Source organism: Peromyscus maniculatus, chromosome X (assembly GCF_049852395.1).
Source record: "Peromyscus maniculatus bairdii isolate BWxNUB_F1_BW_parent chromosome X, HU_Pman_BW_mat_3.1, whole genome shotgun sequence".
Classification (NCBI taxonomy): domain Eukaryota; kingdom Metazoa; phylum Chordata; class Mammalia; order Rodentia; family Cricetidae; genus Peromyscus; species Peromyscus maniculatus.
Genome location: NC_134875.1, coordinates 123,801,041 through 123,822,050, shown reverse-complemented (window position 1 = coordinate 123,822,050; position 21,010 = coordinate 123,801,041). Strand labels below are relative to the sequence as shown.

The following is a 21,010-nucleotide window of genomic DNA, read 5'->3' as shown; positions in this document are numbered from 1 at the left end:
AAGACAGGGTTTCTCTGTGTAGCTTTGGAGCCTGTCCTGGAACTCGCTCTGTAGCCCAGGCTGGGCTCAAACTCACAGAGATCTGCCTGCCTCTGCCTCCAGAGTGCTGGGATTAAAAGGCTTGCACCACCACCACCACCCAGCTAATGTTAACTCTTTTTTTTTTAATTTTTTTATTTTTTTTTACTATGTATACAGTGTTCTGCCTGCAGGCCAGAAGAGGGCACCAGATCTCATTACTGATGGCTGTCAGCCACCATGTGGTTGCTGGGAACCAAACTCAGGACCTCTGGAAGAGCAGCCAGTGCTCCCAACCTCTGAGCCTTCTTTTCAGCCCCTAATGTTAACTCTTAAAGCATACAATAAATGGATGGATGGATGGATGGATGGATGATGGATGAATGGGTAGATTAGATAGATAGTGTGTAGGTTACAGAATGACTATAGATATGTTGAAAGAAAGATTGATTGATTGATGGATTTTGTGTGTGTGGTTGTAATAAGTCTCTTAACACTTGTTTTAAAGTCTCATAAGTTAGCCAAATATACATTTAAGATGGCATATTTTTGCTGCATATGGAAATTTAGTTGTCCAAAATCCTAGTGGAACAAAATTATGTCAGGTGGGCTCAATGGTCCGCATCCATAATAACTTGATGTCATAATCATGATTTCTTTCCTTTTTTGTTATGTTTTTTCAAGATAGGTTTTCTCTGTGTAACAGCTCTGGCTGTCCTAGAATTTGCTTTGTAGACCAGGTTGGCCTGGAACTCACGGAGATCCGCCTATCTCTGCCTCCCGAATGCTGGGATTACAGGCTTGGATTACAGGCTTGTACCACTACTGCCTGGCTAATCATGATTTCTGATCTTGACACAGCATTAGGTGTTGAGTAATGCAGGTTTTGCTAGGTATGGGCATAATCTTTAATTTTTTCTGCCTGTTCCTGCTCTTTTCCTCAGAGGATGTCCTGTGACTTCCTTATAATTTTATATATAGGTCTTAGTATGATAGTTCAATGAGCTATGTGTTGTTTTCACTTCTCAAATAGAGATAGTCCTATGAATTTTGGTGCTTTCTGTTTAGATACAGGAGTCCTGATTGTTCCAGTTTTATCTTTTGCTATCCTTGGTATCTGTCTGTCACATACCACTTCCAAATGTCAAGAAGTATCTAGTTCACTTTTCTTTTTATTCCAAATATTTTCATATTATCTTCTCATATTATATCCCAATCTAGATCTGGCCTTTCAGTATCCCCAAACCTTGTGAGGCTTCTTACATTCCAGCTTGCTGCTATTGAGTCCTATAGGGACAGGACTCTTTATGAGCAGTTAGTTGTGAGCCTTAGTAGCTACCTCATGGTTTAAATTTGGATTTTCTTCAAAGGAAGTAATCTGATTAATTAAAATTTGTTTTTTTTCAAGACAGGGTTTCTCTGTATAGCTTTGTGCCTTTCCTGGGACTCACTCTGTAGCCCAGGCTGGCCTAAAACACACAGAGATCTGCCTGCCTCTGCCTCCCGAGTGCTGGGATTAAAGGTGTGCGCCACTACCACCCAGCTTAAAATTTGTTTTAGATTTTATGTGTATCAGTGTTTTGCTTGCATGTGTGCCTGTGTATCACATGAGTGCATGCTACTTACAGAGGCCAGAAGAAGGCATCACATCCCTTTGGACTGGAGTTACAGACAGTTGTGAGCTACTATGTGAGTGCAAGGGATTGAACTTGGGTCCTCTGGAAGAGCAACTAGTACTCTTAAGCACTGAGACATCTCTCTACCCCTGATTTGGTCCATTTTAAAGATATATGTTCTTTTTTTTAGGTTCTAGGATTTATTCTAACTCCTGCCACAATTGGTTTGACTTTTTAAAAAATAATAAGTATCAGCCACAATCAGAAAAAACCCAGGGGAGACTAGGGTACCAGACAGTATACTACAACCCTAGTTCTGTTGTTTCCTTAACCCTCTGGGGTCTCTAACCCAAACCAATCCAACCAGTCCTGGGTACTAGCTACCCAATGTAGGAGTGGCTTCTCCTGGGAAGAGAGGGGACATGTATAGCAAGTGCCGGAAAACTTGGCTCAGGGTCAACCCCGTTCCTGTCAGCTGTACTCCAGCCCATGCCCAGGTCCTCCAGCACAGTAACAAGGCATACCACTTGCTTGGGAGGTGGGACAGTACACCTCTTCAGGATGTAAGCCAGGTAGGTGGGTGCCCTGGCATGACAGTCCCCCAGAGGGGCAACCACACTCCTCCAACCTCTGCTGACAACTGAGGGCAGAGACTACCTTCTCATCCCACCCTACTCCTAGCAAAGGGAGAGAGGCACAAGATTATGGTTTTCCTCAGAGCCCAAAACCATAAGTACAGAATCAATAACTTAAAAAGCGGCAAGGGAGGGAACAGGGCAGGCTTTAGAGGCGGGAGCGCTGAGAGGAACCAAAGCTGGTCAAGGTGAAGGGGTGGCAAGCAGCAGCTGGGAACTCAGGCTGCCCCAGCAGGGCAGGGCTGGGGGCAGGATGGGGGGAGAACAGGGGGCCACCCCAGGAAGGTGAGGCTGGGCCCCTTCCTGGGGCAGGGAATGAGGTAAGAAACATTTCAAATAAAGCAGCACCATCCCTCTCACCTGGGCTCCCTCTTCCTACCCTCCCCTTCCCATTCCTTGAAGCTGTAGAGGATAGAGGCCCTTTCCTGGCCCCCAACAACAAAAGAACAGCTCCTGCAGCCAAGGAGGCCCATGGGGACTGAGGGGAAGGGCTACCCCTGTGAGGCAGTTCTGGACGCCCACCTCAGCAGATAGCACTCTGCCTGCTGACCCTGGGGACTGAGGACATCTGATAGGACTCTGCACACAGACAGGACACACCAGCCCTGCCCCTCAGCTCCAAGCACTGGACCATTCACAGTGCTGAAAGCAGCCAGGGGAGGCCCCCTCTGGCTTTAGCTTCTGAACACCTGGGTAGCCACAATGCCCCTCGGCAGGACTCAGTCCAGTTCCTGGGGTGGGGAGCAGGCAGTGTCCTGACACAGTGCCCAGGTCAGGTCCCCAGCCTCACTGGACATCCAGTAACTCACTCAATAAACAGGAAAAACACCTCCCCATCAAACTTATGTCCAAGGCATAATATGTCCAGGTCTGTGTTCTGAATGCTGAGGGGTCATGCTTCATTGCAGAGGACCCTGACACCCCCCAGGGGCACATAACTGGATCCTTTGCCTGCCTGGCCTACCAAGCTTCCCAAGCCCAAACCCCCAGCAGCTGTCCATATGCCAAGCTATGCTGCCTGGGTGAGGGTTGGGAGAGAGGGCTCTCTCAGTGTGGTAGTTTCAATGTAATTGTCCCCCATAATCTCATAGGGAGTGGCACTAGTAGGAGGTGTGGCTTTGTTGGAGTGGGTGTGGCCTTGTTGGAGAAAGTGTGTCACTGGGGTCGAGCTTTGAGGGTTCCTATGCTCAGGATAGTGTCTCAGTCAACTTCCTGTTGCCTGCAAGATATAAGCCTCTAAGGTACTACTCCAGCACCACATCTGCCTACATGCTGCCATGCTCCTCATCATGATGATAATGGACTGAACCCCTGAACTGTAAGCAAGCCACTCAAATTAAATACTTTCCATTATAAGAGTTGCTGTGGTCATAGTGTCATTTCACAGCAATAGAAACCCTAAGACACTCAGCCAAAGACTTACTGCATTGTGAGTAGGCTCCACAGCTCTTCTGGCCCCAAGGTCTTGTAGGTGATCCAAGTTGAGTTGCTGTACTTAAAAGGATCCAAGTTGCTAAGTTCCCCTGAAGGAGAAAAAGAAGGGGAAGGGTGTTTGATGCAGAATGCAGTTTTGTGTTTTAAAGACTTGATCTTTGAAGGGAATTAGGGTTCTTGTCTGATCTTCTCTCCTTGGCTTTCTTCTCTGAGTTATAGGACTAGCCATTGTCATTGATGTTCTCATTGTCTTCTTGGTCACTCTCAGATGTGTTTATATTGTTGCTATTGGCAATCTGACGGTTGGCGTTTTGGTTGCTGTCATGACCGGTTCGTTCCCAGGCACTTCTCTAGGTGTGCGTGGGGTGGGGGCAAAGCAGGAAGCAGCAATACTGCAGCTGCAATTGGGGCAAACACACTCCTTGCTCTTTTACTGCTTGAAAACCTGTCCAAAATGTGTAAACGAGGCTGGTCCATGATCTCAAAATCCTTCATGCTCTCAGGATCCATATCATCCAGAAAGAAGTAGTCACATTTGACAACCTGGTGTGCCTCAAAGCAGAATCCTAAACAATAATCCTCAACCAGGTCTGCATATTATCTCCTGAGCCTCTAGTTTGTTGTTATCTAGGCCAGACAAAGACATTTCCTTAGTTTTCATTTGTAAACTCTTCTGGAGACTGTCTCTGACTGCTCACATCACAGCCAGCTGCAACAGAGCACAGCCCGCTGCAATAGGGCTCACTCGGAGCCGCACTGGGGCTCAGCGATGAGTCCTCTGGCTGCGGTGGTGGCTGTGGTTGCTGCTCCGGAGCCCCATGTCTGTAAGTCCATCCTCGCCTCTCCCCGGGCCCAAGGGGTGGGGGTCAGGCTACCACCCCTCACTTCCTGCCTTGCCTCCTAACTGGGCAGCCATGGCTCCTTTTCTTTCTTTCTCGTTCCATCGATGCCCCTTCTCACCTCACCCCGACCCTTATATCTATATGTTCATTAAGGCTCTTGTGTTTGCTACTCCATTCTACAGGTATACTAGCTAACAACTGAAGGTTGTTGCTGCATGAAGTTTGTCCTCAGGTTTTATAATTTTGAGCTAGTGTATTCCAAGTCCTCTCCTATGTTTTGAGGCGCTCCTTGTCCCTGGTTATAATCTGTCACTCTCTTCCTGATTATAACTGACCTTGCCACATGGATCCTACACCAAGGATCATTAAAATTTCATGGATCTTCAGGATGGGATGGTCCCAGGCAATCATAATTACATTGTTTGTGCTACCAGTCATGATAGTATCTGCAGAGTTATATCACTAAATGCTTTAATGCTGTTTGCCCGTGTGACTATCCTGAGCAATTTAATTTTTGTTTGTTTTATTGAGAAATATGGTGTCTGTGGGCCACATGGCAACCTTCAGCTTTTCTGGCTGGCTACTGGTCTCATATTTTTGACCTGTTGAGTTGCCCCACAGTGTTTGCGCCCTACATGTCATGCCACTGCTATTTGTCCACTGTGCTTTCAGTATAGCACATTGGCTCCAAGTATGCTGCTCTCCAGTTACCTAAATCCCTACCCATTAACCATAGAGACAGTGTCATTGGCTTGTTTAGGCCCCAGTAGAATCTACTTACCCACTTTAGTTTTCATTATGGTTGCTGCTGATCCTACATTAGCAAACTGTACAGTTGGGGTTCTGTGTTTAAATTATTACATTTATTTATTTGTTTATTTATTTAGTGTGCACTTATGTGCATGTGCCAGAACATTTGTGGAGGTCAAAGGACAATTTTGGGGAATCAGATCTGCCACCTAGGTCCTGGGGATTGAGCATAGGTTGTCAGGGTAAAGCATCTTCATCCACTGAGCCATCTTTTTTGCCCTGTCTTTTTTTTTTTTAATTTTTAGTTTCATATAGCCCATGCTGGGCCTGAACTTACTGTATAGTTGAGGTCCTTCTTCCTTTACTTCCTAAATTCTGGAATTACAGGTGTGTGCCACCATGCCTTGAAACTGTAGGGTGTTTTCAACATCCCAAAGCCCCCCACAATGTGTTATATTTATTTACTGTGTTGGGGAGTGTAAGCCACAACACACATGGGATGTTTGGGGACAACAAGCTTGTTCTCCCCTCCCAGGGATTGAACTCAGGCTTGGCAGGCTTGGCAACAAGCACCTTTATCTTATGAGCCATATTGTTGCTGGCTCCCCAACTTTCTTTTTTGAGATAGGGTCTCCTGTTGCCTAGGCTGGCCTCAAACTTGCTGAGGACAACCTTGAACTCCTGTTCTTCTTGCCTCTACCCCATAATTGCTGGGATTACAGGCATGTGCCACCACACCCAGTTTTCATGTGCTTCTGGAGATCAAACTCAAGCCTTTGTGCACACTCGGCTATAGCACTCTCCCAACTGAGCTTTACAAACCCCACGTTCAAAGCAGAGATTTTGACCTCTACAAGCGCCTAACTCAGTAGCAGAGTCCACATTAGCCTCACCTTGCTCATCATGAATTATAGGGTCTTTAACTCTTACAAGCCCAATTACAAATGTAGTAGTGCCCTAGCACTGAGCATGCTCTGTACTTCACAGCCTACCACTGCCTATTAGGCTCAACATGTCAGCTGCCTCATATTTCTTAGTTAAAATATCTGTCTCATGTTTCTTTCCTTCCTTCTTTTTCCTTTTCCTTCCTTCTTTCCTTCCTTCCTTCCTTCCTTCCTTCCTTCCTTCCTTCCTTCCTTCCTTCCTTCCTTCCTTCCTTCCTTCTTTCCTTTTTGGTTTTTTGAGACAGGGTTACTCTGTAGCCCTGGCTGTCTATAGACAATGTTGCCCCTGCCTCCTGAGTGCTGAAATTAAAGTGGGATTAAAGGAGTGTGCCACCATCTCCCGGTCCCCCCCCCCCCCCCCCCGCCTTTCTCTCTGAGACAGGGTTTCTCTGTGTAGCCTTGTCTGTTCTGGACCTAGCTCGGTAGACCAGGCTGGCCTTAACTCAGAGATCGGTATGCCTCTGCTTCCCAAGTACTGGGATTAAAGGCAAGCGCCACCACTGCCCAACTTTCATGTTTCTTAATAGAAACATCTTCCATTGTATATTAGTGTTTCTGCTATGTCTGCTAAACTTATATATAGGTACAGTGTTTGATCTTCATGAAAACTTAGCCCAGTGTATACCTACTCCACATTAACCTTTAATCTTTCTTTGCTAGTTAGCTATTAGCTACTACTAAATGTAGTTTGTCTTAGGACCGAGGAGATAGCTCCATTGGTTAAATGATTGCCTCAAAAGCATGAGGAGGACCTGAGTTTGATCCCTAACACTCATATAAAAGACCAGCATGGTGGTGTGTACTTGTAATATTAATGCTGGGTTTGGTCCCTAAGACCCACATGGTAGGAGAGAACCAACTCATGCAAATTGTACTCTGAGCTCCATAGATGCACCATGGCACAGGTGCACTCATTAACAAGCAACACACACACACACACACACACACACACACTAAAAATTTTTTAAATCGAGGACTGATATCACAGAGCTTTTCTCCAATGACTTATGGAAGCAAATGCACAGATCTACAGCCAAGCACCAGGCTGAGCTCCAGGAGTCCAGTTAAAGAGAGAGAAGAGAAATTCTATGAGCAAGGGCATCAGGATCATGATGGGAAAACCTGCAGAGATGACCAAACCAAACTAGTGGGAACTCATGAAAGTTGGATCAATGGCTGTGGAGCCTGCATGGAACTGGACTAGGCCCTCTTCGTGGAGAGCCAGTTGTGTAGTTTGATCTGCTTGGAGGGCCTTCTGGCAGTAGGATCAGAATCCATCCCTGGTGTGTGAGAAGGTTTTTTGGAGCCCACTACCTATGATGGGATGCCTTGCTGCAGCCTTGAGGCAGGGAGAAGGGCTTGGACTTGCCTCTACTGGATGTGCCTCCCCATGGGAGGCTCTTGCCTTCTTGTGGCGGGGAGTGGTGGGTGGGATGGGAGGGGGAGGCTGAGGGGGTAGGAGGAGGGGAGAGGGGGATCTTTGGTATGTAAAATGAATGAAAACAGTTTCTTAATAAAAAAAATTGAGGACTGACATCAGAGGTTGACCTCTGGCCTCCATACACATGCTCACCTAGACACATGCTGCACACATACACATAAAACAGTCTTTATCACACTATTAGCCCTTTTACCCATCTATCTCTGCATATGCTGATGTTTACTTGTCCCCTAGAGCAGTGTACTAACCTCAGGAACTCCAGCCTTTATTAGACCTCACCATGGTAAAAACAAAATAAAACAATAACAACAACTCGTCATTTTAAATGATGTCACATTAGCCACCTCAGCATGATGCTTTTGACTCTCATGAGTCCTCATAGAGATGTCTGCTGATGCTTGATCAGCTCCATCACTCTGTTGAACCCTCTCTAGTCACCAGAAGAGTGACTGGTCTCTATGATGATGCCTAGATTCTGATGGTCCTATACTGGGATTATGGTATTCCTGATTTTTGCTTGTCTTTGTTTGGGTGATTTTTTTTTGTTTTGTGTTTTGGTTGTCCTTTTAATGCCTGGTTGTTTTGTAGTCCTACTCCCTATCTTTCATATACAATGACTATTATGGCCTCTTTAGAAGTTTCACGATCTTAAAAAAACGTGTGTGTGTGTGTGTGTGTGTGTGTGTGTGTGTGTGTGTGTGTGTGTGTGACATGAAAGCAGGAGGGGGACTATTTGAGGGAAGAAAGGGGACCAGACAGCGCAGAGGGAAGGTGCTTTGGAGGTAACATGAACAAAATGGTATTTATGTATGAAAATTCCATAAAACCCAATATTTTATATGTTCTTTAGAGCAATGATAATAAAAAAGAATATCACTGCATCTTATTACAAATCAGAAAGACTCCAAATTAAATGGAAAATACATGTGGACACCAAAATTATTTAGAATTTTTTTTTCTTTTTTCTCTTTTTTTCTTTTTTTTCTTTTACATATTTCAAACTACATTTTACTAGAGTCAAGGGAAGACTTCAAAAAGCCACATACAGTACAATTTCAAACCAATGAACATCCTGCAAATGTTAGTGCAAAGTAATTACTCTCCAATACAAGATTGTGCTCATGTTTCCCAGGTTTGGTCAGTTTTCTTTTATAATTACAATCACAGAGGCTTAACTTATCAAACAGCAACACCTTTGTGTTCTGTGTCCTATGTACCAAGAGAATATCACAAGGTTTTGGTGAAATGCTGCTCAGTTTCATTAACAAAGAAAATTTATTTAGTTTAACAGTCATGTTCCTGGAATGGTGCACATATAAGTTTCATGAAAATGCCTTTAAGCTTATGCCTCTATCTTGTTTAGTAAAATTACTCTCATATCTTTTTTACTATGTAAACTGGAATTGTTTCATGATTTTGAAATGCAACAAATATAAATGAAAACATTTCAGGGGGTGAGGAAAAATCCACCACTAATCTTAGCTAGACAAAGTTTTTAAATCAAAAAAGCCTATTCACACAAAATTATATGTAATGACTGTAGTAATCAGTTTATTACACAGATTAATCATTCTTACGTACAAGCTCCAGAGGAGCAACTGGGTCTTTAAATATACACAAGTATTTCCATCAAATGAATTTTCACCCTTACATCGAAATAGGCCTAAAGCAGTTACAAACATAAGAAAAATAAGAGCTATTAGCTATGTATTAACTGAGAAACCACATACAAACCAAAGATTATGGAAAGGGACTAAAATGAAGAAGGCTGAAAGGGCAGGGCGATGTGAAAGTGTTGGGAACAAGGCCCACTACACTTTATGTACTAACAGCTCCAGTCCATTGAAATGTTCTTCAGTTAAACTTAGACCTTAAAATACAGCACGCAGGCAGAGTTTAATCTGTTTGGTCATAGCCTTTACCTAAGCTGTAGGTCCTTCAGGGTGAAATGAACACAGAAACAGCTTCTTCTTTACCCTACTTTGTTTGACTGTTTGAGATTAGATGGATTCCACTTAAGAACAATCTCCTACGGGTCACTGGAGTTTTTTTCCTCATATCCAAGCACACACTGTGTACCCACTACCCCTCACATCTTGCCATTATCCAAATTTAGGTCAATAAGGAAAGCTTTTAGTCTCACACCTAGGTCACGCCCGGGGAATTGGCTTCTCACACACACACTTCTCTGCTAGGAGGCAATGTTGGTACAGAAGTACAGTATTTCTAGTTTGTTGTTCCACGTATGTACAACACGCAGCACTGCTGTGTCAGGTAAACATGTGCACAGGGGAAGATGAGGCGTGGGCTCATAGAAAGCAGTCAAATGGAAATCAAAAGGACTTTCTCTTTCAGAGTTCCCCTAGCTTTATTTGTAGAGGTTACCCAATAATTTCTTTAATTACATCGCATACTTCTGAGTCCATTCCCGAGCTATTCTGTTGTACTTTTCTCTATCTGTTTTGTAGATCCGAGCAATCTCAGGCACTAAAGGATCATCTGGATTGAGATCACACAACAGAGAACAGATGGACAAAAGTACTTTTGAAATAGTTAGTGCTGGAGACCACTGTGACCGCAGAATATCAAGACAAATGCTGCCATTACTGTTAATATTTGGATGATAAATTCTTGTTGTAAATGCAACCTTAGGTGGTTTGAAGGGGTAATCTGTTGGGAAATGAATTGTCAAGAAAAACACTCCACCCTGATAGGGGCTGTCATTTGGCCCCATTATTGTAGCCTGCCAATGAAACATATCATCTCCAACAGGACCTGCTGAACACTGTGCTGGAGGATCTCGGGCCAGGTCATTCAATTCCTTGTGGATTCTCTTCAGAGCCATAGTGGGGAACGGTGGCGACGGGCCCCCGGGGCGGGGACGGGGACGGGGGAGGGAGGGACGGGGAAGGGGCGAGGGGGGGGCTGAGACCACCCGAGCGGCCGCGAGTCGGCCCCGAGAAGACCGGGAGCTCCGGAGCGCGGATCCGACGAGCTGAGGGCCGAGGCCCGCTCAGCTTCTGGGCCCTGCCGCAGCGGTCACCGCATCACCCGACGGCGGCCCTTTTATGCGCTGCTGCCACAGCCACCGCCGCCATAGCTGCCTCTTCCTCGCAGGCTCGGCGCCGCCTCCTCGGCCGCTGTGGATCCCTCCGCCAGGGAGGAAGAGCCTCCCCACGCTCCGGGCTCGCCGAGCGCCTCACGGGCCGCCGAGCCGGGGAAGGCTGCTTTCCTGCCGGGTGCAGGTGGACTAAGAGACGCGCGGGCGGGCAGGCAGGCGCCGCCGGGGTGGGGCCGCCAGAGCGCCGGGTGGGCCCAGGCCGAGGGGCAGGTCGGGAGGCTCCCGGATTGACGGGCCGGGGAGGGAGGGAGGGCCGGGCCGGGCCGGCGGCGGAGGGATACCGGCCGCCCCGGCGAGGACCTTACGTGCCGGCACCGGCGTAGCCGCGGCCGCCAAGGGGGATCTTAGAATTATTTTTAAATGTGGAAACATACATTATAAAATTGTCCCAGGGTGCAAATATGAACAAACTTGAAATAAATGATAAAAAGTTTCAACAAAGAAGGCATCAGCAAACATAAGATACAAATTTTAAGAAACAAGGGAAATTTTGGAAATGAAAAATATAATGACCTTCCAAACAAATGTAGTCAGGATACTTAAGAGCACTAAGCAAAAGGTTGATGTGGAGATCAGTGTGAAACAACATAGAACTGAATCTCAAAGGAAAACAGGGCCTGGAAAGATTGATCAGGGGTTGAAAAGACTGATTGTTCTTCCACAGGACCTGGATTCGATCCCCAGCATTCACATAGTGGCTCACACCTCTAAGTGAGGGCCACAGTAAAGAAACCACTAAAATGGCCACTTTGTAAGTGGAAAAGGAAAAGTTTATCTCAAACTTCCAAGGGTATGTGGGGTGGTATAGAGAGATGGGAGTTATGGAAAAATCATTCGGGTTATAAGAAGGATGAGTAGCCGAGGGGTGGGGCAAGTCCGTGAATTGGAGCTGCCTGGGAGATTATTAGGGTACAGGAGGAGATGTGAAGAGCCAGGATGCTGAAGCAGTCTTTGAGATGTGTGAATGTGTGTGAATAGGGACCAGAGGCTAGCTAGCACCAGCTTTGATATGCACCATAGGTACATGTCAATAGGGAGCGAGAAGCCTCATCTAAGGGAACAGAGGGAAGTGACTCTTCCTGACAGACAGAAACCTGACTCACAGGTTCCCAAGGAATGCAGAAAGTATCTGCCAGCAAGTCTATAATCAGCCTGGTGTGCGCTGAGCAGACTGTCATTTTGGACCTAGTTAGTGGACCTGTCCTTTGGGTTGCTTGGGATTTTCATTCAGATCTAACAACAACCTGTAACTCCGGTCCCAGGGGACTGGACCACCTCTGATGGCCTCAGCAAGCACCCATCAGGCACACATGTGATGCGCAGACACATATGCAGACCAAATATCCATACACATACAAAATATAAAAGGCAAGAAATAATTGATTTTAGAAAAAGAAAATCGAGGCTGGAGAGATGGCACAGTGGTTAAAAGCACATACTTAGAGGACAAGAGTTCAGATCCCTCCATGGACATATGTGATAATAATTAAAACAAATTTTAAAAAACAACACAAAACTGGATCAGGAAGTGGTGGCACACATCTTTGATCCCAACATTTAGGAGGCAGAGGCAGGCGGATCTCTGTGAATTCAAGGCCAGCCTAGTCTACAGAACTAGTTTCAGGACAGCCAGGACTGCTACACAGAGAAACCCTGTCTCAAAAAAACCAAACCAAACCAAACCAAACCAAACCAAACCAAACCAACCAACCAAACAAACAAAAACAAAAACCCCCACAAAACCAAGAACCCAAAGACTGTAAGTCATGGAACACTGAAAGATGGGCTTCCTGCCCCTTCTCTTCCCTTTCTTCATGTCCTCCACTTTCCCTTTTCTTTCACTCTCTTTCCTTCCAGTCCTGTCCTATAGCTTCCAACCCTGTCTTTCCTTCCCTTCCCTCCTTCCCTCTTTCCCCCTTTCTCCCACATTCTTCTCTTTCTCTATTCCTTTGCCTTCCTTGTCTGTCCCATTTCCTTTCTTGCACTTCACCTTTTCTGGTTCCCACATTTCTCTTCCATTCCTGTTCTTGCCTTTCATTCCATTTCCTTTACTACCTTTCCACTTCCTTGGATGCTAACCTTGCAGGGTTGGAAGCTATGGTTAAGGAAAGGGGAGCATTGGAAAGGGGGAAGGAAAGGAGAGCAGTGGAGAGGGGGCAAGAGATGGAGTGGAAAGGGAAGAATCAGGAGGATGCCAGGGAAAGAGTCAAAGGCCAAGAAAGTGCGAGGAAGCCTAGAGGGGTCACAGAGGAGGGAGTGCACCTTATGAGAAAGCCTTTTTTCTAGGCTTCCTGGCACTTTCTTTCCCCTGCCTTCCCTCCACCCTCCTCCCCTCTGTCGCTTCCCTTCATTTACTGACACTTTCAAGTTCTCTTCTACTAACTTCCTTTCCCTCTTTTCTCGGCCTTTGACTCTTTCCCTGGCATCCTCCTTTTCTTTGTCTTCCCTCCCCATCCTTTTCGTTCTCTTGTCTTCCTTTTCTTTTCTGTACATTCTTCCCACTTCTTCCTTCCCTCATCCCTTCGATGCCCTTCCCTCCCATCCACTTACTTTCTTTGCTTTTATAGCCTTCCCTTCATATTTATTTACTTCTTTTATTTATACTATTTTCCATTATTCCAGTTAACCCTCTTCACTTACCTCCACTTCTAATTCTTTGGTTTTCTTCTCTTCCTCTCTTTACCTCTCTTTTGTTTTTACTCTCCTTTCTATACCTTTTTCTTCCCTTTCCACTCCATCTCTTGCCCCCTCTCCACTGCTCTCCTTTCCTTCCCCCTTTCCAATGCTCCCCTTTCCTGGGTCTTCACTTTCTTTCTTTCCTTAACCATTCTACTTTCCTTTCCATCCCTTTCATTTGCCCACACTCTCTTCACTTACTCCATCTTCTGTTAATGTTCTTCCCTTCTCTTCTTTTCTCTGCCTCCAACTCTCCATCCTTTCCCTTCTCATCCTTTACTTCCTTTCTGTTCTTTCCCTCCACTAACTTCCTTGAACTTTGTAGTCTTTTCTTCCTTCTTATTTCCTTTCATTCTGTTTTTCCCTTCCACTCATTTGAGTTTGTTCTCTTACCTCCTGTCCTGGGTAGGTTTTTTTTTTTTTTTAAATAAGCTAGAGTCACTTTGGAAGAGGGAACCTAAATTGAGAAAATGCCTGTGGGTAAGCCTGTCTTGCATTTTCTTGATTGATGGTTGATGAGTGAGGGGCCTGTTCACTGTGGGTGGAGCCACTCCTGGGCAGATGGTCCTGGACTGTATAAGAAAGCACACCACAGTAACAAACCCAACTGCAGTTTTATTTTTCTTCAGAAGTATATTTCCTTCAAACCACATGAGACCTCTGCCACCCACCCACAAAGCAAGCCCTATATTCCTAAGCTGAGGACCCAAGGAGGCTAACTCCAGGGACCCTTCCCTAGACCAGCAGTGTATTCTGGGGGATGCTGAGCAGCTGGAGTTGGGATACCATGGCTCACCTTGAGAAATGGAGGTGGGGTTATGGTCTAGCCAGCACCCCCAATGCTCATGGGAAATATCAGCTCCACGTTGGTTGTTTTCACAAATCTTTCTCAGCTCTATTATTTTGGTGACAAAAATGAAGGAGCCTATGATGAGATCCAGCTGTAAGGCATTTTCTCAATTAGCAATCAATGAGCAAGGGCCCAGCCCATGGTGGGTGGTGCTATTCCTTAGCTAGTGGTCCTTGGTTCTATAAGAAAGCAGGCTGAGGAAGTCATAGAGAGAAAGCCAGTAAGCAGCACTCCTCCATGGCCTCTGCATCAGCTCCTGCCTCCAGGTTCCTACCCTGTTTGAGTTCCTGTCCTGACTTCCTTCAATGATGAACAGTGCTGTAGAAGTGTAAGCCAAATAAACCCTTTCCTCTCCAAGTTGCATTGGTCATTTTGTTTTATCACAGCAATAGTAACCCTAAGACAAGTCCTGAAACTTGTCACTAGGTGAGTCACTAACAGGCCCTCTTCAATATTTTAAGATTATAAACAAAGCCTACCACATCCCCTAAGATATAAGGGAACTTATCAATGCTTATTATTGCTTTTCCTCTCTACTGGATTTTGTTTTTGTTTTTGTTTTTGTTTTTTGAGATAGGGTTTCTCTGTGTAGCCTTGGAGCCTGTCCTGGATCTTGCTCTGTAGACCAGGCTGGCCTCAAACTCACAGAGATCCGCCTGGCTCTGCCTCCCAGTGCTGGGATTAAAGGCGTGCACCACCACTGCCCGACTCTCTACTGATTTTTTTCCTCTGGACTGTTGATTAATTCAGCTTTGCAGTCTCAGGAAGCTGTAATGTTACTCTTTTCAAATACTTGGTAACAGCTTTCATGCCATTGAACAGAGAATGGAAGGCAGTTTCAGGTTTAAATGTCAATTCTTACTAATGCTTTTTAGTTTTCCCATCAATAAACACTTTCCAATTAGTTGTGCCTTTGGTGAATTTCCAGTGTTCTAAAATGCTTGTTTTGAACAAATGTTTATATAGTTTATATAGTCTTAGGAGGAAAGGATTTGATGAGGTCCTAATTCCACCATTCTAGAAATTCTATTTCTGGACAAGTGACTTTTTTTGTTTTGTTTGTTTGTTTGTTTGTTTCCCAACACCCTTTATTTCCTACTCTCTACCTTCCAAACTTCCCTTACTTTAAGCCAATTCAAACCTGCTTGAACTACATTTAGGAAATAACATGCAAATAAAGGGAGATAGTTCAATTCATTTATTACCAGCATACATTACAAATGTATACTTCTATTCCATAAACAGAAAATCTTGAGAAACCAGAGATAACAAAACACCCACATTAAATTGGGGGGAAAAAGGATCTTGAAAATAATGATTTTGTTGTACAGCAGTTGAATTTACCCACCAAATGCTTAATGACACAAATGTTTCTGCAACTAAAATTAAGGAGTTACAAAAAGTTGGGAATTAATGTTAGATACTAACAATCTTCAAGCTTTGAAGATGTCATTGCATGAAGAAAATTATGGGAAACACTGTTCCCGATAATTATGTACACCCTTAGTGTAACATATGGAGATCACTGTCTCCAATATAGACACTGTGGTAGGCAAAAACTACCTTGTTCTTTATACATTATGGAAGACACTACTCCCGATAATGTGAGTTAAGTTTGTGACAAAGGTACTGGAAATTTTGCAAAATTGAGTTTGAGTTACATCTTGAATAAATTGAGCTGTAAAATTTTGCATATGTAAGTACTACCACAGCCTTTAAATGGCATTTATCTTTAACTTGGCAACAACTCACTGCACCTAGGAGAACTATCTTTTTTTCTGGACAGTTAAAAGTCTGTCTGGATTAGAAATCTCTCTTACATCCAATTCTCTTCTAGTTCTTGTCTTATAACCCACTGGCTTGTGACTTTCTCCTAAATTGGCAAGTGCTGACCATAAATGCAAAACTTCCAGTATCTGTTGGGTCTTATTAGAAGATGCTGCTTTATTAAAAGAAAACGACAGTATAACTGCCATAATTATGGAAGGCACTGCTTCCGATAATTATCTTCTATGAAAAAAACCCCACTATTTATAGTGAACGCTGTTACTGATAAATAAACAATAAATATCTCAGTGCCAAAATGATAGAAAGCTTCTCCCAAAGACTAACACTTTGGCCAAAATTTGGCAGCGTGTTCTTTAAAGTCTGACAAACTGAGTCTACAACTTGTTCTTTTTCAGAAAATGTCGGGAAAAAAACAAAACAAAACAAAACAAAGAACTAAACACTACTGGGCAGATGCCAGGAGAAAGAATGTGAAGTCTTTGGCTTCTGGTTTCCTCATCCTAAATAATGTAAGGTTAACCAGTAAGGCTTATTCTTGCAGTGGGCAGACAAACTTCTCTCATCAGCAGAAGGACCTATTTCAACCCCCTGGCAGATACACCCCATCTCTTCTGAAAGTAACTGTCTAATTTAGGAAATGGAAACCAGATAATCCTTAAGGGCACACAGCTCATCTGGAGAATCCCAGTGAGAATCAGATGAAGATGGGGACTCACACCCAGCTACCCCATTAACCCTCAGCATCCCTCTTCCTCCCACCTCAAAAAATACCAGCTGATGCCCTCAGGACTAGAGCAATGTTCTTACAATTGGTTCCGACATTTTCATGACCATAATGCAAAGAGGAAGTTATTACAAAGGACTCAAAATTCTAAAGATAATCTGAGACGCTATCATAACATGGAAAGTGTTATCCACTGGAACTTGAAGTGTAGGTCCAACCCTGCACCTAAAAGCTGCTGCCTAAAGACATTTAGTATCAAGATTTGGTAGAATTCTAACATTAGATTAGAGCTCTAATGAAAATTTAGCGCAACCAGTACAAGTCTAGAAACAGACTACCCTGCTCTTACTTATATTACATTTAAAACTCAATATCCCCAATGTCACCAGAGAGGGCATTTGCAACTCCCTGAATAGTCCAAGTAGATAGGGCCAACTGGTTTCTGAAGAGTGTTTCATTAAAAGCACTAATATTTCTCTGACAAAGCTTCAAGTTCTCCACTAAATCTGGGAGAGTGTGAGAGCCAGAGCCCCAGAAGATGTGTTGGAAAGGAAACTCTCTTGGAGAGATGTAGGGTGACAGGAAGTGATATTCCACTTTCATAATACGGTCATTGATTTTCCTCATGACAAATCTGTTTGTTTTCTCAGCATTGTGGAATTCAGTCGTTAGTCCAGATGTAGCATGGAAGAAGTCTCCATGAGTGGAATACAGCCACGTAGACTCAGACCCATCACCCTGATATCTGCTCTGAACTGGTTCAGATCCTTCACAAATGCCAGTATTTTGTTGTTATACATTTCATAGTCCAGGTTCAGTTCAGTTTCATGGGTAAGTTTAATAATGAACTGACCAGCTACTTCAGCTGCTGCAAGAAACATTTTGTTCAGCTGAGGAACTTTGTCAATCAATTGATTATAGATATCCAAAGTAGTGCCTGAATAAGGATAGTCCTCATCCTAACAAAACCAGAAAGAAACTGCTGGGATTCCAGAATATACCAGAAAAGGGAAAGCAGCATTGTCAAGGAGAGCTTTTCAACTTTGCTAATCCAGTTGCTGTCTTGATAGAGAGATTTCCCATTAATTGGATGCTTTACCCTAGCTGTCTACACCATCAGTCCCTTAGGAAAGGTCGAGTCTCCCGAATGCCTGCCTTTCTGCTTTCTTCCTTCTGGACAAGTGACTTTTAAAGAATCTTGCTATGTAGCCCAGGCTGGCCTCAAACTCATGTTCCTCCTACTTCAGTTTCTATAGTGTTAAGATTATAGGCTTGTAACACCATGTCTAACTTAGAACAAGTGATTTTTGACAAAAGTCAAAATGTGATAAATAATCTAATTTTAAATAAATATTTTAGAAACAAACCACAAACATACTTTATATCATATTAAAATATTAACTCAAAATGGTTCATAGACCTAGATAGAAAACCTAAAACTTTAAAATTCCGAAAGAGAAGACAGAAGAAAATCCTGTGACCTACAATGGAATCCTGCCTACAAGATATTCTGTTTCAATAGTGGCACAAATATTATATCACCCACTTTTTAATTGGATTTAAGGCCTACTCTGTGAGAAGGAACTCATATCTGACACCTTCAAGTGGCCAAGAACCTGAGAATAGATAGATTATGAACCTAGGGGAAATTCTACTATTCTGCTAATGGAACATAGCAACAGAATAACTCTGCTGGCATATTTCTATAGCCGTGGATCTGAGCGTCATTCAACCCTTTTCAGGGAGAATTTTTCTTGCAGTAGGTGGTATTTAACCAAGAGATCCACAACTGGACAATGTGCAGAGAGTGGGAGATTTTGGAGCACTCAGCACTAAATGGGTGTCTTTGTCAAACCCACCCACCAAGAATCAGGGATCTTTCTGCCTCCTTTTCCATGGGGTTCCCTGAACCCTCAGTGGAGAGATTTGATGGACACATCCCAATTAGGCCTGAGTGTTCCAAGGTCCCTCACTCTCTGTGTAATGTCTGGCTGTGTGTCTCTATGTTTGTTCCCATCTGCAGAAGGAGGAAACCTCTCTGATGATGGCTGAACCAGGTACTTATCTGTTAGTATAGTAGAATGTCATTAGGAGTCATTTCATCACTACTTTTTTTCTTTTTTTAGACCAATAGTATTTGGTTTTACCCTAGGTCCCTTGGCTATCTAGTCTCAGGTTCTTGGTCACCCAAGCAGTGTTGGGTAAGTCTTTGAGTAGTTGTCCAACACAAAATGGACCCTATGTTTTATTGTGTACTTTTAGTTCTTTTAGGAGGTGTATTTTTTTTTGTCTTACTGATTTTGTTTTCTTTTTTAAATTCAGAATATCTGTTTTGATTTTCATTTTTTGTGTGTTTTATTGTTTTTGATATTTTTATTTATTTTTATCATTATTATTTGCTTTTTAAAAGAGAAAGTACATGAAGTTGGTTGGGTTAGGAGTTGGAAGATATCTGGAAGGAGTTGGGGAAAAATAAAGAATATGATCAAAATACATTGTGTGAAAAATTAGTAATTTTTTTTTAAAGTTTGAAAAAAGAGAAATCATTGTGTTCTTTGTTGGACAAAGATTTCTTATACAAACCACCAAAATGCAGCCCATAAAAGAACAAACAGAAAGATTAGTAAAAGGCTGGGTGTGGTGGTGCAACCCTTTAATCTCAGGATTTGGGAGGCAGATCTCTGTGAGTTGGAGGCTTTCTTGGTCTACATAGAGAGTTACAGCATAACCATGGCTACAGAGTCAGGCCTTGCCTCAAAAAAAAAAAAAAAAAAGAAAAGAAAAGAAAAGAAAGAGAAAAAAAGAAAGAAAAAGAAAAATGAAAGAAAGAAGAGTAAAGAAGCAGGACAATAGGTTGGCTAATGGACTTCCTTTGAAAGTATATAAAGAGCCAGGCCTGGTAGTGCACACCTTTAATTCAGCACTCTGGGGGCAGAGTCAGGCCAATCTCTGAGTTTGAGCCCAGCCTGGTCTACATAGTGAGTTCCAGGACAGCCAGAGAAACACTAGGAAATCCTATCTCAAAAACAACAACAACAAGAACAACAACAAATCACCAACGAACAAAAAGTATGTAAAGAAAATTTGGTGTACAATGAGAAAAGAAGAAACAAAGTAATAACAGATAAAAGATCTGAACAATGGTTTGTCAAAGAAGTTCAGAAGAGACCATCACAATCATCAGGATAATGTAAATCTACATTATAGTATCACTGTATGTACTACAATAGCTACAATTAAAGACTGACATTAGCTAGAGCTGTAGTTAAGTGGTGAAACACATAGCATGCATGAGGCCCTGGGTTTCATCCCTAGTCATTCAAGAAAAAAAAAGACTAATAAAATCAAGCATTGGGATGGTTGTTAGTTTGCTTTCTATTGCTGTGATAAAATGCCATGACCAAAAGCAACATGGGGAGGAGAGGATTTATTTGACTTACAGACTACAGTACATCATCAGAGGAAGCCAAGGCAAGAACTCAAACCAGGAACCTGGGAACAAGAATTGAAGTAGAGGCCATGGAGAAACTCTGCTTAATGGCTTGCTCCCAATGGCTTGTTCAGCCTGCTTTCTTATACTACCCAGGACCACTTGCCAGGTGTGATATCACCTACATTGGGCTGTGCCTTTCCACATTAATTATCAATCAAGAAAATGCCCCACTTGCTTTCGTACAGGACAATCTGATGGTGGCATATGCTCAATTACGGTTTCTTCTTCTCAGACGAGTCTAACTTGTGTTGAGTTGACAAAAACCAAACAAACAACAAAAAAACCACAAACCAACAAAAACAACCCCCCCCCCAAACTAGCTAGCACAGATGTGGAAAGTGAAAGCCTTCTATACTTACAGTGGGGGATGTAAAGACAGTATAATTCTGTGAGTAACATTCATGGGTCTTGAGATTCAAATATAACTGATGTACTAATTCTAGGAGATACTATAATTATTTGAAGGATAAGAAAATAAAAACTGGGCTGGAGAGATGGCACAGTGGTTAAGAGCACTGGCTGCTCTTCCAGAGGTCCTGAGTTCAATTCCCAGCAACTACCTGGTGGCTCACAACCATCTATAATGAGATCTGGCGCCCTCTTCTGGTGTGCAGACAGAACACTGTGTACATAATAAAGAAATAAATCTTTGAAAAGAAAAGAAAGAAAGTGAGAAAG

At 43.4% G+C, this 21,010-nt stretch overlaps 1 protein-coding gene and 2 pseudogenes across 1 annotated transcript; all 3 read right to left on the bottom strand.

Moving 5' to 3' along the window:
- Positions 1-3,688: 3,688 nt before the first annotated feature.
- On the bottom strand, positions 3,689-4,364 carry LOC102915101 (ataxin-7-like protein 3 pseudogene; annotated as a pseudogene).
- A 5,659-nt stretch (positions 4,365-10,023) lies between these two features.
- Positions 10,024-10,885, bottom strand: LOC102906754 (ubiquitin-conjugating enzyme E2 D2). Its single transcript, XM_042268813.2, has one exon. The coding sequence runs from the start codon at positions 10,523-10,525 to the stop codon at positions 10,082-10,084; it is 444 nt and encodes a 147-aa protein (XP_042124747.1). The 5' UTR covers positions 10,526-10,885; the 3' UTR covers positions 10,024-10,081.
- Positions 10,886-17,033: 6,148 nt separating this feature from the next.
- The window catches only part of LOC107402995 (transferrin receptor protein 1 pseudogene), a 36,314-nt pseudogene continuing 32,337 nt past the window's right edge, over positions 17,034-21,010 (bottom strand).

Coding starts and splice junctions, on each gene's coding strand:
- LOC102906754 (XM_042268813.2), bottom strand. CDS start 10,525: ATGGCTCTGAAGAGAATCCACAAGGAATTGAATGACCTGGCCCGAGAT.